At 42.9% G+C, this 25,502-nt stretch overlaps 1 protein-coding gene across 4 annotated transcripts in view; it reads left to right on the top strand.

Annotated features, from left to right (window-relative positions):
- The first annotated feature begins 1,006 nt into the window (after positions 1-1,006).
- Pdcd6ip (programmed cell death 6 interacting protein) overlaps positions 1,007-25,502 on the top strand; it is a 56,863-nt gene continuing 32,367 nt past the window's right edge. The window contains exons 1-7 of one of the 4 annotated variants that reach the window (XM_021173408.2): positions 1,007-1,363; positions 9,264-9,318; positions 11,291-11,360; positions 17,277-17,404; positions 19,462-19,615; positions 21,464-21,564; positions 23,717-23,833. In XM_021173408.2, coding sequence (XP_021029067.1) covers positions 1,155-1,363; positions 9,264-9,318; positions 11,291-11,360; positions 17,277-17,404; positions 19,462-19,615; positions 21,464-21,564; positions 23,717-23,833 — 834 coding nt within the window. In that variant the 5' untranslated portion in view covers positions 1,007-1,154. Of the gene's footprint in view, positions 1,364-9,263; positions 9,319-11,290; positions 11,361-17,276; positions 17,405-19,461; positions 19,616-21,463; positions 21,565-23,701; positions 23,834-25,502 lie in introns of all 4 variants that reach the window. The other 3 variants (XM_029481383.1, XM_021173407.1, XM_029481382.1) reach the window with 3 other exon arrangements.

The raw sequence follows: 25,502 nt of genomic DNA, 5'->3' as shown, positions 1-25,502 counted from the left end.
CGGCCTCTCACTCAGGCAGAGCAGCAAACAGTCGTTAACTGCTAATCTATTTCTCCAGTTACCCAGGGAGGCCTTTGTAAAATATATATAAAAAATTGCTTAAGTACGACTGATTGTACTAAACAGATTCTAGACACTGACTACAAGTTCCATAATGATTTGTGGTGTCACTCTTCAGCTTCCTTTCATTCTAGTCTCTACCTCCCTTTTAAGTTCTGGATATGGGATACATGTGCTTTTTGGTCTGGGGCCTCTTTCCACTTAAGTCTCTCCACCCGTGCTCTCTTTTAATGTCAAATTGCGAGTATTATTTTAAATTCATCTTCTGGGAGGATATTTCTTAAATTACCTTGCTTATGCTATGTTCTTCTAAGAGATCTCTTTTTACGTACCTTACTACCGACTGTGTCCTTACCTGGAAGACTGCGCGAAGGTAGGGACTTTGTCTACTTTGGACTGGTGGTGGTGGTGGGGGAAGACTGCACACACAATGGACCTTCAACAGCACATCACAATACTCCCCAGGGTCTGGCCTCATAGGAGAAAGCATAACAAAGGAGTATTTCACCACCGGGCAGAATATATTGATCTATAAAATTAATTTTTGTAATAAAAAAGGAAAAATACAATCAATTAAAAATATTTAAAAAGAAAAAGCAGAATCTAAGGAGAATTTAAAATCTTCTTGAGCCGGGTGGTAGTGGCGTATGCCTTTTATCTCAGCATTGGGGAGGCATAGGCAGGAAGATCTTCGAGAGTTCGAGGCCGGCTTGGGCTACAAGTCAGTTCCAGGATAGCCAGGGCTACACAGAGAAACCCCGTCTCGAGCAAAACAACCAAACCAAACCAAAAGAACCAAAAGAATCTTTTTGAAAGTTTAATCATCGCAGTAGGCTACCGCCTCATCCCACCACGCAGGCGCCGCACAGGCGAGCCCAGATGAGCGACGCTTTGGTGGCACCATCACGTGACCGAGCGGCGCGCCCCTCCGACTGCGCCTGCGCGGGGGCTCCCGGAAGTGGCCAGCTCGAAGCGCTGGCGGCTCAGTCCGTCGGCCCGTCGGTCCGCTCCTCCGCTGCAGGTGCCGAGCGCGCCTAGGCCGTGGTCGCTGTCCCTCGGTCTGTGCGGCCCGACGCGGCGGCCGGGCGCTCACCATGGCGTCGTTCATCTGGGTGCAGCTGAAGAAGACCTCGGAGGTGGACCTGGCCAAGCCGCTGGTGAAGTTCATCCAGCAGACGTACCCGAGCGGCGGCGAGGAGCAGGCCCAGTACTGCCGCGCGGCCGAGGAGCTCAGCAAGCTGCGGCGCTCGGCGCTCGGCCGCCCGCTGGACAAGCATGAGGGCGCCCTGGAGACGCTGCTGAGGTGGGCCCGGGCGGCGGGGCTCCCTCCCAGCCTCCCTTCCTGTCCCCGCTCCCCTCCCCAGCCTCGCTTCCTCCTCCCTTCATAGCCTTTTCCTCTCCCCCGCGCCTGGCCTCTCCACTCTGACTCAGGCCAGCAGCGTAGGTGTGGTCAGCATTCTTTCCTGGTGAGAGGACTCATAACCCTGCCCTCCCTTCCAAGTGCCTTCTGTCACCGAGGCTCCTTACCTGGGAGGACGTCTGCCGTGTAATGATCTCTCTGGTTACAGCCGTTTGACCGGTTTTCACTTTTTGGGTGTTACAACTGGAGTCTCCCTTTTACAATCCCTGTTTGTGACTTTATTGGACCACGTCTAGATTTCCTAATAATAGTTACAAAAGGGAAGGGAGAGAATTTGGACACTAAACCAAATGTCGGTGACTTATTACATTGTTCACTTGAAGTAAGTCATCTCATGTTCCGAATAATCAAGTGACAGACTGACAGTTGTAAAAGGTAGGAGCTTCAGTCATTTGAAAGAAAACTTGAATGACATAGTAGACCGCTGAGACTGGTTACTTAAAAAATCCTTTGCACGTATGGAATACCCTGGTCCTTTTTGCAATTGGTGACAACCCAGGTACTTGATAATGATAACATTTCCGTGATACCTTATGATCCAATTTCTGGTAATATGATCTCGTTTCATGCAAGGGACGCTGGTGGATTAGGGTGAGAACAGAGATGTCCAGAGACACCCCTTAGTCTCTTAGACCCCTTGGCATCATCTTGCTCCCGTGATGTTTCCTGCATGTGTTGCCAGATGGCCACTAGCAGCCCTTACTGTAGTTAGAATGACTCCCAGCACTGAGTAGACTTTATCTGTTGACAGAGTGTGGAGCCAGATTTCAAACAGTTCTCTCACGAGAGTTTTAAAGTGGATTTGCTTTAAAGTGCCTGAGTTTTGTAAAACTGTAAGGAACGTCTGAGAGTGCTGGGGTGTAGTCACATAGTGCTTGTCTACGGGTGGTATATGCGGCCTGTGTATCCAGCAGCTGTCTCAAGCGCTTGATGCACATTGTATCATCTGTGCCTCTAAGGCAGTGGTTCTCAAACTGTGGGTCACGGCCCTTTGGGGTGGCATATCAGACATCCTGCATATCAGATATGTATATGACCATTCGTGACAGTAGCAGAATTACAGGTATGAAGTAACAACAGATTTTATGGTTGGGCGTCACTACACCAGGAGGAGCTGTATTAAAGGGCAAAGCGTTAGAAAGGTTGAGAACCATTGCTGTGAGGGAAGCTTTGTCTTCACCTTACAAGTCTTCAGATAATGCCTGAGACATTGAGTGCATCCTTGGGCTGCGTGCTTTGCAGCGTTTGAGTTCTGCCCACTGTGATATACTTAAGTCTGCTTAAGTACATTTGTAATTGTTTTAATGTACTTATTTCTAAGAATGTTCTCTCCTACTCTCTGTTTCTGTCTCTGTGTGTGCATGCCTTGACATGTATACGGAGGCCAGAAGACAGTATAGTAGTTGGCTTTGTGGTCAGGCTTGGTGGCAAGCATCTTCCTGTACTTAGCTTTCTGGCCAGCCCTGAAGAGATGTTTATTTCTAAACTAAAATCCATAGGGATTTTACTTTACTGCATCATTTCCTATGTTGGATGTGTTTTGGGGGGCATCTTTCAGTCATGCTGAGAAAGCATATTGGCTTTCTTTCAAGTTGTGTTAAACTTGCATAGGTCTCTATACTGTTAGGTAAGTATCTTAGGCTAGAGTCTTGATTGCCACATCTTTGGGAATCTTAAAGAGAGGGGTATGGTGTACTCTTGCTGTTTTGGTAGATTGTCTTCCTGGAGAACTTTGGAATCTGAAACAGAGGCAGAACTAGAGGGTAGCTAGTTACTGGTGTCTGCTCCCTCTGTGGAAGTACATAGCTCATGTGTTTGTCTCTCCAGGAGCAGCATTTTGCGTATGGTATAGTAAGCTTTGTGGGCTCCCTCATGTAAAGCCATAGCTGATCTTGTTGGAGTTTGCTTCATGCTGGTCAGACATTTTTGGTTTCCACTGGCTGCTCTTCCCTGTCACCTCCCATAACATGTTCCAAGGCAGCCATCTCATACTTTGTGATCATGTACATGTGTAATATACATGGCCTCTTCTGCCCATGCAACAACTCTGGTTTTGCTTCTCGACCTCAAGTTGTGGAAGAAGAGGCTTGATACAGAGGATTCAGTATATTCTATGCAGTCATTCTTTTATACCTTTGAAGCAAGAGGCTTCATGTCCTATTTTCTTCTTTGCTTACTTATTAGCAGGGTCAGGATTAGGACTAATGGGTTGCCTGTTTATGTATGGCCCGCAGACAGCACTTGGGTGGGTTAGCTCTGAGTCCTGGTGGCCTAATGGTGTTTTGTGCTCACTCTGCCCTTTGCCTCAGCGCTTTTCCCATTGGCCCGTGTGCACACCACAGCTATCTAGGCTTATGGTGCTGTCACCCATACATTGGCTACTTGGCTCAGCCATGCTTGGCTCCCCAGTGAACCCCCAGTCTGGAGGTTCACAGTGTATTATTTTGTTCTCCCATAGGAGGGGAGAGTTCACTGGAATTTGGGTGGTGTTTATTGCTGTGACAAAAATACTGAGAGAAAAGGAGAAAAGTTTGTTACTGTTTTCGATCTGTGGTTGTGGTTCAGTTGCTTTGTGCCTGGAGTGAGGCAGCCTGAGTGTGTGATGGCAGAGGCTACTCACCTCTGGCAGCTGGGGGGATGGGGACAGTCAGAGAGGAGATGGTGCCCTTCAAAGGCACTCTTCCAGTGATCTTCTTCCATCCAGCTAAATGATACTTCTAGTAGCCAATAGAACTCACCAGTGGATTAACTCATGGATAAGCATTTCTTAATTCAGGCACCTCTCTAGAGTACCACTGGCAGGAGGCTAAGTCTTTAACAAGTCAATTTTGGGGTGACACTGAATAGCCAAAGTACAGGAGATGCTGGCTGTGTTGGCCACTTCTTCCTCTATTTCCTTTCCTGCAAAGTGCCACTTTTCAGAGAATGTGTCTAGTTGAGGAGAGTTGAACAGCTGTTGTGTCTTTAGGCTTGGGGTAGAGCAAGGCAAGGCCGGGGCAGACGTTTCTCTCTTGTTATGAAAGTACTTACAGTTTTTGCTTTTCCTTTTCCTCAGCAGTCTAGAATATCCCTTTTCTGAAAACGCTTGCCAGTTCTTGGTCTGTATCCAGCTTGGCCTTACTGTTGCAGGTACATCGAAAGGCTCTGCTGCCCCAGGCCTTGATGTAGCCTCCTTAGGATCTAGTGAAGGGAGTGAAGGCCCTGAGCCAGAGAGAATGTAATTTATTGACTCGAATGTATAATGAATATCCTGATGTTGAGCTCCAGAGTTGATGGGTGGCCAGGTAAGGCACAGCATCATTAAAAAATATGAAAGTAATTTTAAGTGTAATGGGTGTTACTTTTTCATTGCTGCAATAAAGCACCATGCCAGAGGTAACTTGGAAGGATTTATTAGAATCTATATTTCTAGAGTAGTGGTTCTCAACCTGTAGGATTTAGCTCCTTCGGCAAACCTCTATCTCCAAAAGTATTTACACTATGATTCACGACAGTAGAAAGATTACCGTTATGGTGGGGTCACTACGGCATGAGGAGCTGTGTCGAGGGCTCTCAGCACTCGGCTGAGCGCCACTGCTCTGCTCCATTGGGTGGGTTTACCACCACAGTGAGGAAGCATTGGCCAAGGCAGCTGGAGCAGCACACTGAGGGCTCACATCTCGCCTCTAAGCAGGGAGAGAGCACGTAAGAAACGGTGAGAGGCCCACCCCAGCGACGTACTTCCTCCAGCAAAGTTAAACCTCTGAAACCTCCCAGTCAGCACCATCAGGTGAGGACCAGATGTTCAAATGCCTGAGACCATAGAGGATATCTCATTCATTACCACAACAGTAATCCATCAAAAGGTTTGAATACTTAAATTTTTTCCCTAGGGATAAAGGCACTTTCTTGTATAACCCAGCCCCGTCTTTTATAATTAGGACGTTTGCTGACTTCATTCAGTCTGCTGTGCTGGCACTCCATTGGGGAGGTTTACAGGGCCAGGGGCTGGCTTCCACCAGTCGCCTCAGTTACTAATGCATCTTTAATGTCCTTCAGTCGGAGCAGTACTCCTTTTATCACTTGAGCCTTGCCTTTCTTTCCCTTCGATGGTTACTAGGAATCAAATGCAGGGACTCAGCCACTCTAGGCTAGTGAACTACATTCCACCTATGACTTTGGCAGTTTTGAAGAGCTCAGGCTAGTTGCTTTGCAGAATGTCCCTTGATAAAGTCTTTCCTTACCTTTCTTTTTCTTTTTCTTTTTCTTCTTCTTTTTCTTTTATTATTATTTTTTTATGACAAGGTCTCTCTAAGTAGCTTTGGCTGTTCTAGAACTTACTATCAAGACTAGGTTGGCTTTGAACTCAAAGAAATCCTGAGTGTTTTGACTAAAGGTATGTGCCATCATATCTGGCCCCTCTGACACCCGCCCCCCTTGGTAAGGTTTTGTATCATATTACCGTGTGGCTTGGGTGTTTGTGCCCAGGTGGACCTGTGTTGCTTTCAGGGCATGTTAGGAGTCTGGTGCCATATGATAACTTGGGTTTTTATGACTTGGTTAGGATACTGTTTGCCAGGTTCGTTGACTTTACAGTTAATGAGAATATTTCTTAATAAACATTTGTAGAATACCACATCAAACTTATTATTGGTCTGTTAAAGCTGGCCTCAAGCTCTTGTTCTTTCTGCCTCTGCCTCCTCAGTACTGAGATTACAGAGAGATTACTGAGAGCAGAGCATTGCCTCTAGCTCATATAGTGCCAGAGGTTGTATCCTGGGCTTTGAACACACAAAGCTTTGATTATTTTTAGTATCCATTGATGAATATTACCTGTACTTTCTGTTTTTGTGTGTCAACTTGACATAGACTGGAGTTATCATAGAGGAAGGAGCTTCAGTTGGGGAAGTGCCTTCATGAGATACAGCTGTGGGGCATTTTCTCCATTGGTGTTCTAGGCAGGAGGGCCCATTGTGGGTGGTGCCACCTCTGTTCTGGTAGTCTTGGGTTCTATAAGAGAGCAAGTTGAGCAAGCCAGGGGAAGCAAGCCAATAAGTAACATCCTTCCATGGCCTCTGCACCAGTTACTACCTCCAGGCTCCTGTCCTGACTTCCTTTGGTGATGAACAGCAGTGTGGAAGTGTGAGCTGAATAAGCCTTTTCCTGCCCAACTTGCTTCTTGGTAATATTTGTGCAGGAATACAAACTATGAACTCTAAGACATTACCACACCGGATATATACTGTGGGAGATTTACTAGTTGTCATTACAGAACATGTGGAGCAAATTTTAGTCACCTGCTTATTTACTTCCCAATAAATACTGTTCTTTTCTTCCGTGGATTGTGATTTGTCAGTGTGTGTGTGTTCATCAGGATGTGGTTGCATGTGTGTATGGGTCTGTGTGCATGTGTGTGCATTCGTGTGGAGGCCGGAAGTCAACCTTGGATGCCATTCTTCTGGTGCATCCACTTGTTCATTCTCCTTTAAGATTTGTCAGTCTGTCTCTTTAATGCATATGGATGTTTTGTCTGAGTATGTCTGTCCATCACATTCATGCCTTGTGCCTATGGAGACCAGCAGAGGGTATTGGATGCCCTGGATCTGGAGGAGAACATGTCTGTGAGCCACCATATGACTCAAACCCAAGTCCATTGGAAGATTGTCAGTACCCTTAACCATTGAGCCATCTCTCCTGACCTCCACTCTGTGTTTTGAGACAGGGTCTCTCATTGAGCTTGTAGAGTAGGCTAGGCTGGCCAGAGCTTCAGGGCACCTATGCTGAGGTTACAAGCAGGGGATCAAACTTTCCTCATTTTTGCGTGGCAGGCACTTTACTGACTGAGCCATCTACTCACTTCTTGTTTGATTGTTCTCTGTGTGGCCATGAGGAGTTCCTTGAGACCTGTTCCTTGGGGTTTGCTCGCTTTGCTCTTTGTTTTTCACGTCTTCATCACTTTCTGGCTTGATTCTTTTGTTTTCCCAGTTTCATCCATTTCTCTTTCCTTAGTGCAGGAGATTATCTGGACACTAAGTGTCTTGTTCTGGAGAGGTGTCATTACTTCAAGGCCCTCTCAGTATATGTAATGTATAATACACGTTTGTAGTTGTTCTTGTTTATCTCTAGAATGTTAAAAAAATGGGTTCACACTGATACTTCAGTCCAGTCCAGAATTACAGTTTGTTCCAGCCCCGCCCCTTCAAGTATCTGGGATTCTTTCCTCTAACAGTGAGGTAAATAGCTCCCATGAGCTTCTATGTGTGTTTAATGACTTAGTTCGTTCAGTTTGCAGCCAACTTATTGCCATGCATGTTGCTCTCTACCTCTCTTGCTTGCGTTCTTGAAACCGTCCCCAGAAGTAATCACTGGGAAGCTGGTCAAGATGAAGGTGGCGGGGTATGGGCAGGAATAAGTGAAGGGAGGAGGCCAGCCATCGAGCTTAGCGTTGGCCTTCTGTCCTCAGTTACTGGTTAAAGGCTCATCCTCAGTGCAGTGCTTGGGGAATGGTGGTCAGTTTGCTGCATTATGTGAGATGCCGATTACTGTGTGGATCATATACTGCAAAGGACAAGAAGTGAGGACTTTGGGTTGGTGGACCTGAGATACATGTAATTTGTGAGCCTTTGGGGGGCTGTGTGTCAGTAATGGCTATGCCTAAACTGTCTGGAAGTTGAAGATTAGTTGATAATCAGTTGATTAGATATGTGAACTTAGACTTAGTGAACCTTTTTTTTAAATATTCAGAGAGGCTATGTAACCATGGGTATTGTGGAATTTGCTGTGTAGAAAAGGCTGGCCTCACAGAGATAGGCTTGCCTTTGCCTCCCCAATGCTGGCAATAAAGGTGTGAGCTGCCACACAAGGCCAAACATAGCCATCTTAATAAGCTATTTTAAGAAATACAAAGTTTTCAATAGGTGTTTGTTGACTTGTACTGAATGGTATGAGGTGAATGTTTGTCCATGATGGTGAGCATCCTTTTTCATTTTTAGTATAGCTCTTTATTGTACATAATTTAGTGTGTGGTTTAAGGATTGCATTTAGTGACCTTAAAACAAATGGTTAAGTTGGATTTGTTGGCCACTGTAATTGGGGACAAGTAGAGTCTTAATCAATATTCTATTGCTGTGAAGGGACACTGTGACCAAGGCAGCTCTTAGAGAAGAAAACATTTAACTATGGCTTGCTTGTAGTTTTAGAGGTTTAGTCCATTATCAGCACAGCTGAAGGGAAGTCTTGCAGCAAGCAGGCAGACGTGGTGCTGGAGAAGTGGCTGAGAGTTCTACATCCAGATTCACAGGCAGCAGGAAGAGAGAAACTGGCTGGCTTGTACTTTTGAAACCCCAAGGTCCACGCCAATGACATAACAGGGCGATTCCCACTCCAACAAGGTTACACCTCCTAATCCTTGTCAAGTAGTGTCACTACTTAATGACCAAACATCCAAACCTGTGAGCCTATGGGAGCTGTTCTCGTTCAAACCACCACAAACAGTTTTGGTTTATTCTCTTAAAAATTTATTATTTTAATTATTGTGTATGGTGTTTTGCCTGTATGTATGTGCACTATATGTATGCCTAGTACCCACAGAGACCAGAAGAGGATGTAGAGTCTAGAAGATCTGGAACTGGAGTTAGAGATGGTTAGGAGCCACTAATTGTGTTCTGGATTGAACTCAGGTCCTCTAGAAGAGCAGCCAGAGTTTTTAACTGCTGAGCCATCTCTCCAGCTGTTGAGTTTATATAAATTCATGTCATTTTACTCTGTTAATAATTAGTCTTTCTCTCTCTCTTTTTTTAAATAGATATTATGATCAGATTTGTTCCATTGAACCCAAGTTCCCATTTTCTGAAAATCAGGTAAGCTGTTAATTTTGCTGTCAAGTTGTGGTTGTAGGTCACCCACTTCCTTCTACCTGTGGGTCTGTTTCATTGAAGTCAGTGATATGTCTTTACCATGGTTAGGCTTCTGTGGCAGTTTTATATAAACTAGAAGTTTTGACTCTGTCGGATGTGAATATTGTCTCCTGAAGATTCTCCTGAATTTTCTTTATGTCTTCAGTCAGTTTTGAAGCTTGTATAGAGTGTTAATCTCTATTTTATACCAATGGGATCTGTCTATTTTCACCCTTGACTTTTTTTGAGGATGGTTGAGACAGGGTCTCTGACTGTCCTGGAATTTACTATGTAAACCAGGGTCGCCTTGAACTCAAGAGCTCAGTTTGCCTCTGCTGGGATTAAAGGTATGTGCCACCAAGTTTGGGAAAGCCTGTTTGTTTGTTTGTTTGTTTGTTTTTTGTTTTTTTTGACACAGGGTTTTTGTGTATCCCTGGCTGTTCTGGAACTAGCTCTATAGCCCAAACTGGGCTTGAACTTAAAGAGATCCACCTGCTTCTGCCTCCTGAGTGCTGGGATCAAAGGTGTATGTATCCCTGCCTGGCCTACTCTTGTACTAGTAGTTTTGCAGATAAAGTTATCATTTGTTGAGACTCCCTTTAAGGAAGTCCAGGGTGAAAGTTTGATTGAACCTGTGGCTTCCAAACACTCTACCACCAAATTACATCCCCAGCCCTCTTTCTGTCTTTTATTTTGAGGCAAGCCCTCACTAAGTTGTTGAAACTGGCCTTCAACTTCAACTTATGTAACCCAGGCAGACCTTGAACTTGTGACCTTCCTGCCTCAGCCTCCTGAGTAGCTGGGATTATAGGCCTGTGCTAACAGGCCCAGCAAGTTTTCTGTTAGGTGAAATTTTCATTCATCTATAATCATGTGTAGCTTAACTCTTTACAGAGTAAGTATATTGTATAACTACTACTCAGATCAAGAAATAAATATTATCTTCTTCCATTCTCCCCTAAAAGCCATTCTCTTATGTCTTTAGATTTTTAAGATTTATTTATTTATTTATTTATTTATTTATTTATGTATGTATGTATGTGAGTACAGTGTAGCTGTCTTCAGACACTCCAAATCAGATATGTCAGATGGTTGTGAGCCACCGTGTGGTTGCTGGGATTTGAACTCAGAACTTTTAGAAGAGCAGTCAGTGCTCTTAACCACTGAGCCATCTCTCCAGCCCCCTCTTATGTCTTTAAAAAATACTTTATTAGTGTAAAATTTAATGTTGAAGCTTCACAGCTTGCATTTTGAATGCTATTTCTAATTGTATGTAACTTCATTATTGTATGGTCTTTGAGTCTGGTTAATTTTGGTGTGCTATTTTTATTTATTTCCAGGTTTTTAAAAATAATAAAGCAAAATAAAAAAAATATATTTTAGATCATATGTGGTGTCATATACCTTTCACCCACACATGTAGGAGACAGAGGCAGATAGAGTCTAGTCCAGGGCTACAGTTAAACCTTGCCGACCCCTCCCCCCCCCCCCCCCCCCCCAAAAAAAAAAAAAAAAAAAAAAGGACTGGGACAACTCTCGGAGTTGGTTCTGTTCCCTCCATCTTTGCATGAGTTCCGGAGATTGAACTCATCTTGTAAGGATTACGTGGCAAGCTCTTTATCTGCTGGGCCATCTCTGCAGCCCATTTCTCCTCCTTGGGTAGGAGAGCATTCAGTTTGGTCCACAGGAAGCCTCATGGTGCTTTATTTTCTTTTACTTCTCTTTGTTTATAAAGACCATGCAGAATAATGTTTTGAAATGACGTAATGTTAGTATTTTACATGGGGAGAAAAGGGTTCATAAGAGGGAAAGGGCTCATTGGGTAGAGGTGGCAGCTGCACAGGTTGAACTCTGTCTTCCTTACTGGATTCTTCTTCAGTATCTAACAAAGTCCAAAGAGGTAATAAATGTTTTTGTTTCCTCCCCTTCATCCTAGATCTGCTTGACATTCACGTGGAAAGATGCTTTTGATAAAGGTTCCCTTTTTGGAGGATCTGTAAAATTGGGTATGTAATGTTTAATAAAAATTATAGACTTGAGCATTTTTGCTGCTTTTAGATTTTTTAAAGTTGGTTTCATAATGATTCCTTGTGAATACTGCAGTTTTTAAAAAGTCTCATTTTCTTTTTTGACTTCAACTTCTAATCCAATGTAATTTCAAAATAATTGCAGAGCCCATGCCTTGCCAGGCACTGTCCTAGTTACAAAGATGAATAAGGCAGTTGTGTCCAGCTTGGTTGTGAAGGCAGTTATCTCACAGAAATGTACTATGTGTGCATATGTGCAGAGTGCAGCCTGGGATAATGTTGTGATCCATATGAAACTACATGTATGAGAGTGGCCATGTACGATTGTTGTCTGGTGATATTGTACCTGTCCTGGTTCATGTAACTACACACATAAGAACAAAGTGCTTAAAGGCTCATTTCTCAGAATGTATTGAAGTCATTGAGGTACGGCTGTAAAATCTCATGGGAGCCTGGATGAGCAAGAAGTTAATTTTATTTGTAGAAAGCAAGCAACGAGTTAGGTCTTGAAGGATGAGTTTGTATAACCAAGTACAGAAGGTGATACAGACGTCTAGATCAGCTAGTCTTAATTTCCTCATCTGAAAAATGGAAGTAGTATTTAGTTTATATAGTTACTATATAGGTTAAAAGAGTGGAAACATTTAAAGTCTTTAAATGTTTCACTTAAAAAAAGTTTCAGTGTTCATTAAGTATTAGCTACAGTGAATGAATAATAATAAATAGTAATGTTGTTACTATGTATAAACTATATTTGTATACATATATGATGTACATATTTTTATAAATGTGTTATGTGTGTATATTTTATATAGTAGATATGCATTATATAAGATACAGTATATACTAATATTTTATATATATATATTATGTCCATAGATGCACTTAAGTAAATATATGTTTTTACCTTTATAGGTATGAAAGTAGGATATTATATAATCTTATGTACTATATGTTCTATATAAAATGTGGTCAGTGTAACAATTATTATGGTTGAAACTGTAAGTTGAATTGGATTTTGAAGGGTCGTGGTAATGGAACATAGATTATAAAGAGGTAAAAATAAACTCTTGAATTTGCACTTCCCCATGTTCACATTAATAGCCAGTTATTATTACTTACATCCAGGTACTGTGGACAGGGCTTCATAGGTATTGTGTTACTGAATTCCCAGTAACACAATTAAGAAAGACACTTTGATGGCTAGTTGAGTATATTAGCTTGGAAGAGTTAAGTGACTAGTGAAGTGTGTGTGGCTAGGATTTAAAGGAGCTGAGAGGAATGTAGAGAGCCTGCCTCTAAGACTAGAGAAACAGACCATTGGGAGATCTGAGAGATGGTGAGTTAGACTAGGTCATGTGGGAGGTCACAGAAGGATTGGACTTGGAAGAACTTTGGTGAGGTGAAATTGGCTGGCTTTGTTGCCTGTCAGAGAGAGGAGGAGGAACAGAGGGTTGACTCTGAGATTCGGCTGATTGGATACTTAGTTTATGATATGTCTAATGTGGCTTTTCTGTTACCACTTCTCTCACATCTGGAAATAGTAGATTTGAAGCTCAGAAGAGAGAGTTCTAGATTTGGTAACAGTTAATCATTAGTGGTAAAATTCATCTCCTCTGAGAAATTATAGGCAAAAGCATATAAAAATCAGAACTAGAGTGAAGTTGAGAAAAAACTTTTGGGTCATGGAGGACCCAGGAAGTCACTGTGGAAGTGAATGTTGAAGTGTTCTCGGGGTGAGGCTGTCTAGTGCTTCTGACACGTGCTGCATGTTACAACAGTTGGGGGGCAGGTTAAAGGTGTAAATGCAGTATTGTGTGCCTAGTGCCACAGAAGGAATTGTTGGGGTGGGGCACTGAGTAACTGTCTCCAGCTGACTGGTGGTTGTGCAGACTGAGTGGGGTTGACTGTGGGGATGAAGCAGGTTGTGGTGGGACTTCTGGAAGATTCATTTCTAGTAGCAAAAATTAGAAATTGAATGTTCTTCAGTAGCATCTTCCTGCACACTTGCTGCTCTTGTGTCCTTTTAGAAGAGTAAGTTTCCATGCTGACATGTATGTGGTGGTGTGTGTTAAACTGTGCCCAGAGAACACTGAATTCAGTGACCTACATCAAACACTTTAAGGGCCCTTTGCTTGGGCTCCTAGGGATGTTTGTAACAAACCTCTTCCCTCTCCTCCTTGGAGCTTGCATCCAGGCAGCCTGAGCAGTGCAGTGACAATTTGTGAAAAGCTGTGTGTGAGCATGACTGTAGTTATTTGTGAAAATAGAAAACATTTATTTCTAAGAGGTAAAATAGTGGATGATTGGGGCTGGCAAGATGGCTCAGCAGGTAAGGACACTGACTGCTCTTCCGAAGGTTCTGAGTTCAAATCTCAGCAACCACATGGTGGCTCACAACCACCGGTAATGAGATCTGATGCCCACTTCTGGTGTGTCTGAAGACAGATACAATGTACTTATGAATAATAATAAATAAATCTTTAAAAAAAAAGATAGTGGGTGATTTTAACTTTCCTTCCTTTTGTAATTGTAATTTGTTTTTTAACAGTTGTTTGAATTTTGGAAAACAGTTAATATTTGTAACCAAGTCCTTTCCTTAGATGAACTTAGTGTAGAAGAAGAGATTGTGGCAAACAAGAACAGAGTTGGATGCTAGGAAAAAAATGGGCTCTATTGAAAAGAAGAATAGAATATTTATTGCTTTAAAAAGCTGGTTTCAGTTTAGATGCTATAGGAGATATCATGAAGTTAGAAAAGCGCAAATCTTAATTAAGAGAACAAAAAGTAATCAGAACTCTCTCAGATATGAAATAGTATGAAGATAAAATGGCGGATGGCAGCTTGGGGTAATGATAGCTATGAGAAATTTAACAGCATTTATTGTCGGTACAGTTAGTTGTAACACTTAATTCTTCAGCTCTTTGAAGTTTTAAAAAATATTTCTTTTTCTCCCCAACCTGCCTCTCTATTCTTTATTAGTCAGATGTTGATGGGTCTGAGTCCAGGCACACTGTCTACATTTTTTTTTTCTTAAAGAAAATGTTAGTATAGGTCTGGAGAGATGGCTCAGCAGTTAAGAGCACTGGCTGCTTGGCCAGAGGTCCTGAGTTCAATTCCAGCAACCACATGGTGGGTCACAACCATCTGTAATGAATTCTAATGCCCTCTTCTGGTGTACAGATATACATACAGATAGAGCACTCATTCATAAAATCAATAAATAAATCTTAAAAAAAAAAAGAAAATGTTAGTATCAAGTTTTAAATTTATTTTACCCAATAACCTAAAACCATCCTGCTTGGATTTCGTCCTGGCTACTCTGTAGCCCTAGAACTCTGGAGGCAGGATGATGAGATTTAGCTTGGCCTTGGCTCTCTAGAGTTCTGGGCCAGCCTGGGTAACCGAGAGTGTGAGATGACAGCAGCAGTAACCCTGTGCTGTTGATGCATGTTCTGCCTTAAGCTTTACTGCCTTAAAGTTTTTTGTTGACTTCTGGAATTTCCTACACTTATTCTGGGCTCACTTTTTAGTTGCCTTTGTTTTTGAGATAGTGCTTTATGTAGTCCAGGCTGACCTGAGCTCCTTTTGTAGCCAAGGAAGACTCCGAAGCCCTGATCCTCCTGCCTCCATTTCCCAAAATGCTGGGGATTCAGGCATGCACATCTTCCTCCCTTGATCATTTATTCTTCCTTAGGATCCCCTCTCACTATTTCCTATGTGGTGTTACCTTGGTTTCATGCAGTTATTTAGAGTTTGATTGGAGCAGTTACTATGTCTGCTGAGTGAGTAAGGAGGGTTGGGGACAAGTAGAGAACTGGCTGCCTTTAGAGAGATGCTGACTACTTCATGGTCCTACTGTGTAGAGTAGACAGCTGTCATTCTGCTCTGGTTCTCTGGGATGGGCTTGCAGTGCTCTGTGTAGGCAGCCTTCTGAGTATTTGGCCTGGCGGCCAGTGTCTGGTGAGCTATATAAGATGCTGAATTATACTCTGATTGAGTTTTACAAGTAACTGAGAGCTATTGTAGATTAAAAGAATTATTTTTAATTTTGATAAAATACAGTCTACTATCTTAACATGGTAAGCATACAGTTCCAAGTGGTACTGATTATGCTTACTGTTCTAGTTAGGGCTTTTATTGCCGGGATGAGACTCCATGACCAAAGCAACTTGGGGAGGAAAGAGTTTATTTGGCTTACATTCCTAGGTAACAAGCCATCACTGAGGGAAGTTAGGGTAGGAACCTGGAGGGAGGAGCTGATGCAGAGGCCATGGAAGAGTGCTGCTTATTTGCTTGCTTCCCATGGCTTGCTCAGGATCACCAGCCCAGGGGTGGACTTACCCACAATGGGCTAGGCCCTTCCCCATCAGTCATTAATTAAGAAAATGCCCTGTAGGCTTGCCTACAAGGTGATCTTTGGAGACATTTTCTCAATTGAGGTTCCCTCCTCAGATGATTCTAGCCTGTATCAAGTTGACATAAAACTACTTAGCACACTTTATACTGTGCGGTCATCATCTTGCCATCTGGTGTTACAGCTCTCTCCTCTTACAGAACTGAAATTGTACCCATTAAACAGTAACTTCCCATCCCTCTCTTCCTGTTAGCTTCTGGCAGACCTGTTTATCCTCTTGTCTTAAAATGTTACTGTTGTAAGAAAACTTATATGCCTGTCATTTTAAGAAGTTGTAGGAAACAATGTATGGAATTGTCTTTTAATCATTTTGAAGTACGTGGTTTTTGCAGGACAAGGTACATTTACATTGTAAAAATATCTTGAAGTACTTTATTCATTAAACTATAAAACCTGCTGACCCCCATTTTTCTACCCACTGTCTTTGTACTTTGGGTCTCTAAGACTTGGACTCCCTTAAGTATTTCCTGTAAGTGGAATCTTCAGTCTTTTTGTGACTGTTTATTTCACGTAAGGTTTGTCTTATGTTGGAGCATGTAAGTTCTTCCTTGGTGGTTGGCTGATAAGTACTTCACACAGGTTGCTCTTTGAGTAATGCTGCTGTGAACATAAGTGTAGAAATTCGTGGTGGCGCATGCCTTTAATCCCAGCACTCGGGAGGCAGAGGCAGGTGGATTTCTGAGTTCGAGGCCAGCCTGGTCTACAAAGTGAGTTCCAGGACAGCTAGGGCTACACAGAGAAACCCTGCCTCGGAAAAAAAAAAAAAAAAAAAAAAAAAAAACCCAACAAATAAGTGTAGAAATTCTCCGATGACATTTTGTGTTCAGTTCTTTTTGGCATATACCCAGGAAGGGGATTTCTGAGTCGTGTGATATCTATTTTTAATGTTTTGAGGACCCACACACTGTTTTCCGCAGCAAAGGCTGTGGCTCATCTCTGTCGTCATCAACAGTTGCTCTTTTTATCATTAAATAAATAGTTACATTGAAGGATGTGGGTTGTGTAGCGTTTTCACCAGAAAGAGGGAGGTCAGGAAGACCATCCAGGCAGCACTGGCATTGACTCAGGATTATGGGGATTACGGGGCTTGTTTAAAGTGTGTGAGTGTGTGCATGTGTGTGCATGCACACATATACACATGCATTGTGTCTGGGCGGGGGGAGATAAAAATTTGAAAGGTCATGGAAAAATGGAAATGATTTATTTGAATTTAAGAAATAACATAAAAATAAGTTTTACATTTTGAACTTGACAATTGTAAAAATACGGGAACAAAGAGTAGGAGAGAAAGAATAATTTATTTTTCCTTTGAGTTTTTGATGATAGACATAATGTGGGAATACGGGCAGCCAGCCTGCAATAGGAGAGAAGGCAGGTCCTGGGAGAGCGCTTGGGGTAGATGCCATGGTGTTACTCATTTAAACATTGCTTTCTTTAGAAGAAATAATGATACACTTTTCCTTCTCAATTTTTTCCAGCTCTTGCAAGCTTAGGATATGAAAAGAGCTGTGTGTTGTTCAATTGTGCTGCCTTAGCTAGCCAGATTGCAGCAGAGCAGAACCTGGATAATGATGAAGGATTGAAAACCGCTGCTAAGCAGTACCAGGTATGCAGAAAAGCAGTTTCTACACAGGGATGCACACTGGATTCAAGGGGTGATTGGCATTTAGGTGGTAGCTGCTGCCTTCTTCATGACTGATGCTCTGGGAGAGTCGTGCTCTTAAGTAGACTGATCCTTGTTGTTGATAAACACTTCAGCACTGAAGCAGTTGTTCTCTAGCCTATGTCTGTTTTCCTCCCTGTGTACACCCACCCAGCACCTAGCACAGTGCCTGGCACATAATAGAGGCTCAATGAATGTTGATTGGACAACAAAGATGAATATGTGGAAAACCTCTTAGAAGTGAATGACTTCATTCAAAAATGGTTAGATATTTGTGTGTTTTCTCAGGGCGAGGCACATTCAGACTTTTAAGCGGTGTGACAAATTTAAGAACTTCTGGCAAGAAAATAAGTTAACTGTAGACTGTGGAGAAGTCCTGTTTAAATGTGGTCAGTGTGGTCAGGCCTGGAATGTTTTTAAGATAGCTAACTAGCTTAGGACTAGTCATAGGCAAATATAACATGCTGTTCTGTGACCGTTTATTATGTACTCAGTTTTTATTTTTTTGTTTCAGATAAAAGAACAAGTGTTTTTTCCTAAAGTTTCATTGAAAAAGTGTGTGTGTGTGTGTGTGTGTGTGTGTGTGTGTGTGTGTGTGTATGATCATATGTATGGAGGTCAGAGGACAACTTAGGGGAGTTGGTTTCTCCTTTCACCATATGGGTCCTATAGCTTGAACCCAGGTTGTCAGGCTTGGTGCAGGCACTTTTACATACTGAGCCATCTTGCTGGCCTCATAATGGTCTTGTTAATACCATGACCTTGAGTTTTGTCTGTGTAGTCTACCAAGCTAACCCACTTTAAAAATTCCAGAGTGATATTTCCTTTTTCTCAGCTTAATTTGTTTCATAAAAAGTAATTTTAGTAGTAACCCCAGCAAGATACAATTGCGAAGAAAAATATAAAGGGGACACTGAGTAGGAAGTTCTGAAGGCCAGATAGAATGTCAGCGCACGCTGGCCCTTTGAGTGCCATTGGGAGTGCTTCCTAAGCACAGGGGGCTTATCTGAGAGATGATGCTGGGATCAAGACAAGAGGATTTCTATACTAAAAGCATTTGTGTAGCGACTGGAGGAATGTCTCAGTCACTGAAGTATTTGTCTTGTAAGCTCAAGGACCTGAGTTTGATCCCCCAAATTCACACAATAAATGCTGGGCTTGGTGGTGTATACTTGTAATCCTGTTCCCGGGGGCTTGCTTGCCAGCCAAGATACCCTAGTGGGTGAGCTCCAGACCAATGAGAGGCTCTGTCTCAAAGGAAGTAGATGGTGGTCCTGAGGATGACACTTGGGATTCTCCTTTGGCGTGTACACACACACACACACACACACACACACACAGAGACACACACACATACAAACACAGGCACACACAGACACAGACAGAGACACACACACACACACACACAGAGACACACACACACACACAGAGACACAGACAGACACAGACAGACACACACAGACAGACAGACAGACACACAGACACAGACAGAGACACACACATACACACACACACAGACAGACAGACACACACACACAGACACAGACAGAGACACACACACACAGACACACACACACACACAGACACACACAGACAGAGACAGAGACACACACACAGACACAGACAGACACACACAGACACACACACAGACACACACACACAGAGACACAGACAGACAGACAGACACACACACACAGACAGAGACACACACACAGACACACACACACAGATTTGAATAGTGTTTTATTTTTTTATCTGTGAAGAAGTGTGTCTAATAAATTGTTTGATCACCTTTTACATTCACTTACTTTGTTTTCCCCATAGTCTCCTTTGAATCTTGGTTAAAATTTTGCAAAGGCCCATGTATGAATTGGGATGTACGGAATGTATGGAAATGTATCTATAATTACCATCTTTTCAGTTGGCATGTAGAAGATGTTTGTGTGTGACAGTAGAAAATTAAGTCTCAAAGTTAAAGAATTCTTTTTCTCTTTTTCTAGTTTGCTAGTGGTGCCTTTTTACATATTAAAGACACAGTGTTATCTGCCTTAAGTCGAGAGCCTACTGTGGACATATCTCCAGATACTGTTGGAACTCTCAGTCTTATTATGCTGGCTCAAGCTCAAGAAGTATTTTTCTTAAAAGCCACAAGAGGTAACTCCAATTTCTTCTTTACTGTGTTACATGTGAAAACAAGTGCTAGGCTTTTATGCCAAGACGGTGATTAGAACACAGTAGTCCAGGTAGGTAGGGTACTGAGAGGTCATTGAGTACTTGGTCTCACTTCAGAAGGAGAGTTACGCGGAAGAAGATGGAAAGCTTCATGTGGCAGTGGCTGGTGGTCTGCCTGGGGGGTGGTTATGGGATCGCTGCATTCTTCAGGCTAGCTAAGAATGGTTTCTTTTAAGATTTTATTCAAGTGTGTGTGCAAAGTGTCAGTGCTTTGCAGGTGAAAAGAAGGGACAAGACTCCTGGGGCTGGAGTCCCAGGCACTGTGAGCCACTTGTTATGATGCCGGGCGTCTTTTCTTCATGTTTGAGCAGCAAGTGCTCTTAGTTATTGAGCCATCAAGAATGGCTTCTTAAAGTAGTCCTGTTAAAACTAGATGTAAATGATAAGGAGCTGCTATTCAAGCAATGTCCTTGGTGTACCGGCTATAAAAACAATCCTTGTAAAGGTGTGCTAGTCAATATGAGAGGTAGAGACTGAATATCTAAGTACAGAGTGATTGAAAATGCAGAAGTACAAACACGTCTTATTTTTTTTCTTAAAATGGCAGCTTAGTTGGATTTGGTGGCTCATGCCTGTAATCCTACACACCTTGGAGGCCAATTCAGGGGGATTGCCATGACACTGAGGTAACGCTGTGTTACCTAGTGAGTTCCAGGGTACGAAAGTCTGGAACTCTGTCCACAAACAAAACAAAACACACAAAAAGTTCCCTATGTGGTGATTCATATGTATAATCATAGTCATTAGACTTACACTGAGCTGGAGGCCATCCTGGCCTCCAGACTGAGACTACTTTAAGAACTGAGGAGGGGTGAAGAAGGAAGAAAGGAGCTGCCGATGAAGAGATAGAAGTCACATGCCTCACTATCCCTTTACGTGACAATGCAGTGTTTTCTGGAGTGTTACAGACCGTCCTAGCCATTGCCACTACCTTCTGTTAGGGAACGGTCACGACCGAGAATGGCTGTCAGGACTCTCTCCTTTCCTTCTGCAGCCCCCAGCAGCCGTTAGTCTGTTCTGTGTCGTTGACTTGTTTATGGAATTACTTGTTTATTTACTTGTTTAGAAACAGGTTTATGGAGCCTGGCTTGGCCTCGAACTTGCTTTATAGCCAAAGATGGCTTTGAATTTTTGATTTTCCTGGCTCTGTCCCAAAGTGCTAGGGTTATATAGATTGGCACCATCATGTTTTGCTACCTGTGGAGTAGTTTTGTGCAGAAGACTAAATTTCATCACTCTAGATTTCTTAGACAGATGTATAAATTTTACTTTTGTCTTTTTTTCCTTTTAAATGTATATGTATATTGTAGATCTATGTACCACTATTGTGCTTGGTACCACTGGGTGCTAGACAGTTGTGAGCTGCCATGTAGGTGCTAGGAACTGAAACTGGGGATCTCTGGAGGAGCAGCCAGTGTCCTTAACTGCTGAGCCATTGTTCCAGTCCCAGATATATACATATTTAAAAAAAATGATTTGTGTCTGTGCCACATCATGTATCGGGTTATGTCATTTATTTTATTTTATTTGATTTGTGTGTGTGAGAGAGGGGGTGGGAAGGGGAGAGAATGCAGGTGCATGTGTGCCACGGTGTGTACGGGAGGCCAAAGGAGACTTTGAGGAGTTGGTGCTCTTCTTCCACCGTGAGTTCTGGAAGTGAAGTACAGGCTGTCAGAGGTGAGCAGGGCGTGCCTTTACCTGCTGAGTTTGGTTGCTGGCCCTTGTCTCGTTTATTTCGGTTATAATGATCAGCTTACCATTTTATTTCAGATAAGATGAAAGATGCCATCATAGCTAAGCTGGCAAATCAGGCTGCGGATTACTTTGGCGATGCTTTCAAACAGTGTCAGTACAAAGACACTCTCCCCAAGGTCAGTCACTGCCTTCATACACGGCTGGTGGTCTTGCATGCGGGGATGTTTTTTTTGTATAAGAAACAAGTTGAAAAGTATGTTTTAACAAATAAGTGTGGTATTTTAATGGACACATTTGAAGAATAGCTTTTAGAATTTTTTTAAGATGCATGAGCTGTTGTTTGGGGGATGCCTTTCTATTTGCTCTTTACTGAACTTCTTTTCCTGAGCTGAAACTCTTTCTGGAAACCTTTGGCCGTCTGTCTCCGTCTTGTTATCATTCTGGTTGTTGATAGCTTTGGGAGAAGCATGGAGATGGAGCATTGGCGACTCACATTTTTAATTATCCTGTTTTCTGAAGGATGAGCCTTAAAGCACAAACCAGACACAAAGAAAGGAACAGAAAACCTAGTTTCATCTGATTCCTTGATTAGAATTAAGTTTTAACAACTGGGATAGCAAATTTGGTTGCAAATGGACTAGGAAGGAAAGGCAGCCGTCCTGACCACATACTGCCGGAAGCATTGTTTTACTGTAGCTCTTCTGAGCGGTAATGGAAAAGACTGTTCCAAGACGGCTTGTAGATGACAAACCATGTACCTGGATGTGGGCACAAAGGAGGTTTTAACTGCTCTTCCTTACAGTTGGGCAAGAAATTGCTTATCTGTGGTAGTTGGAGGTCTTTGTAGGAGAATCTGTGAGTTTATGTTATTCAGGAATCTTTATAAATTATGAAACTGCAGAAAACACAGGGTACAGTTAAAAGTAAACCCAAGGTGCCTAATAGTACCCAAGCAGTGGAGAGCTGATGTCAAGATGTGGGGATGTAAAGCACTCCAGGCTTCAGATTGTTGCTAGGCACTTCCCAGCACCTAAGATACATGGGGACCCACCCACAGCACTGCCTTCATGCCCCCAGTTTAGAAGTCTGCTCAGGATCCTAGTGTGTTAGTGCCATTACTTAGATCCTCTCTCCATGGATTGCTGCACAGTGCACTGTCACATCCTGTCGCATCAATAATTCAGTCTTGTTCCAGTCTGACCACAGTCCTGTCATCTCAAAGACTTGGACACCACTCTGCTGTATGCCTGCGTCTCCTGAAACATATTTACAGAGATGCTCCAGCCTTTTTGGAGTGCCAGCAGTTTTAGACTCTGATGTCTTTGAATTTCTCCTTTCACTGAGTGTCCTGAAATAGTTTCATATCCAATTCTAACTGGATGTCCGTAAACAGCAAGTCAGTTCTGATTCTAGCTGGATGTCTGGAAGCATTGGCTTAGAGTGCTGGGGTTTTTCTTTTAGCAGACAGAAAACACGACAGTAATTTGGTTCTTAATAGAGCACTTATCTAGTGTATTCATTGGTTTTAAAAAATACCATGTACTTATAAAAACAGTGAAATTGTAGGATAGGGCTTGACATTTTGGAAGAGCCCCTAGCAATATCATGGCTTTTGTGATTTGCATTTGGATTTAAGTATATTAGACTATAGTGATTTCAAAAATAAATTAGGGCCAAGTTGCACTATATTGTCACAGTAATTAATGCATTTGTATGTCTGGGATGTATTTTTGAGTATATAATACTGAAATGTTAATAATTATATGATACTAAATCATTTTTATTGGCTTCCATAATCTTTATTACAGTCTCTTAGCGTATGAGTTTAAGTGAGAACTTAACTTACTGTCTTTTGTCTTTTAAACATGATGAAACAGTCAGCTCTAGAGCAGTTTCATTAGTATATGTGAGTAACGGTGGTGTAGGTACCTGAAGGCTGGGTAAGGGGCTAAGAGAGCATCTAAAGCCGGGCTTGGTGTTCATCCCCCATGAACTTCCCAACTCTTTCTAATGCATGCCTTTCTTCCTGTAAACAAAATGCTGATTTTCTGACTCCATAGACTGAGCTTTAAAAAACCTGAATTGGCTTCATTTAACAGTTTAAAACAAAGACAAACCCTAATTTTAACTGATAGAAAATTGAATTCACAGATGGCAATTCCTGCAAAACCAGGAGGTCTTCTCTGCTCACACCTAATGACTAACCTATCTAAACCATTACTGGGTGATTGTAATTTCTGTCTCCTTCTCCTTTCTCTTCCTGCATCCTTGTTGTCTGTGATGGTTTGTGTGGTTGGACTTTCCCCTGGTCAGTATTTTTATTTCCAGGAGGTATTCCCCACCCTGGCTGCAAAGCAGTGTATCATGCAGGCCAATGCTGAGTACCACCAGTCCATCCTGGCCAAGCAGCAGAAGAAGTTTGGGGAGGAGATCGCAAGGCTGCAGGTGAGTCTTTTGGTGATAAATGTTTAGGTGACATCCTTCTCCACACCCAGGTTTGCCCATAGCACGTTTCCCATTTATTATCTTTATCAGCAGAGGCAAGTGATGGTTTTTATCTTTATATTTTACCCAGAAACATGAATTGTAAAATCTTACACGTGTTATCTAAAAATTGCATTTAAACTTTTATTCTGTTCTCTTAATTTGTCCATGCTTATTTTAATATAAAAGTGTGCTACATTATGCTTAGCTTGTGTCATAGGCTGGTAAACTGGAGATTATAACCCTACAGTTTTAGAGGGATGTGGGGTTATGCCCTCTGGTCTTTTCACTGTGTGATTCTTTTCCTTCTACATTGTGTGTATGGGGCAGGCGCCCTTGCCCTTGTCCTTTCTGTGTTTGTGTGTGTGTGTCTTTGTGTGCATGCCTAGAAGCCAGAAGTCCATGTCAGGTGTCTTCTTCATCTAAATATTACCAAAAGATGAAAAGGGAAGCATACAGCAAAGCCCTAAATAGGGAATGTGCAGGACTGATATCTTTCTGTGTCCTTTGCAGGGTAGCTGCTCGTAGGGACATTAGCTGACTGTGTGGTTGCACTGAGTTTGGATAGGACAAGTGTCAGCTTGTGCCACAGGTGCCTTCACCCAAGTCACTCTCATCCTTTCCTACGAGGGCTTCTGCCAAGCTCCTTGAGCCCTGTAGCTGTGTACTGGGCAGGTTCTACCTGCCATCCTGAGATTACCCAGTTCCCCAGCCCTGTGGTGCCTGATTGTCCAGCTGTGAAGTGCCCCCTCAAGTATGTCGATAATGTGGCAAGTGAGCACAGCTGAGCTCTGTACTGGTGTATCTGTCATCATGTTAAAAACCCTTAGAGGTATGTGGCCATGGATGGCCTGTTGGAGCATCAGAGTTCTGCTGCTAGGTCAGTGCCCTTGTGGGCAAGTACATGGCTCCAGAGATTGATCCACACACTGCATCAGACCCCAGGGCCATTCTCAGGTTCGGAGTCAGCATCTACCTCCCAGTACACTTCTGCTTGCAAGGTTTAACATGTTAGATATAGACTCGTGGTCTGTTTCTTCGGGACTGCTTCTGAGGGCTGTGTCTCACCCTGTGGTAGCTTGACTTTAGGCTCTGACTATTGCTCCTTGTTCTCAGGCTCCTAGGGTAGCTCAGCTCTATAGTAGATTTCTACTCAAGATGGCCACCAGCCGTCATGAGTGTTGTCAAGTGAAAAACTGGAGCTCCTCCCTCTACTACTGACCTGTTCTGCTTGGAAGAGCCACTTTCTCACCAAATGCTGCGTCTGGATTTGAGCATCTAATAAGTGTGGGCTCCTCCTGAGGCAGAATTGGCAGTCTCTTTCACCAGGGTCCAGGCTCTCCCTGAGCCCCCAGGACAGGGCTGGCATACTGTCTGTCTGACCATCCTTGCTGTCCTTGAGTCCATTGGTCAGTTTCTGACATGTTTCCTCTTCCTCTCTTTGGAAGAGTGTTTGCTTTTGAATCTGTAACACACAGAGCGACTTTCTAACTGCCTCACCCAGAAGCTTCGTGCGTGTATTTTATTACTGTGGTTGCAGCCTTAAAATTTTAGTCTCTCCCTTCCCCCTTCCTCCCTCCCTTCCTCCCTTCCTTCCTCCCTTCCCCCCTCCCTCCCTTCCCCCCTCCCT

This window comes from Mus caroli, chromosome 9, assembly GCF_900094665.2.
Source record: "Mus caroli chromosome 9, CAROLI_EIJ_v1.1, whole genome shotgun sequence".
NCBI classification, from domain to species: domain Eukaryota; kingdom Metazoa; phylum Chordata; class Mammalia; order Rodentia; family Muridae; genus Mus; species Mus caroli.
This window is presented reverse-complemented; position numbering and strand designations above follow the sequence as displayed.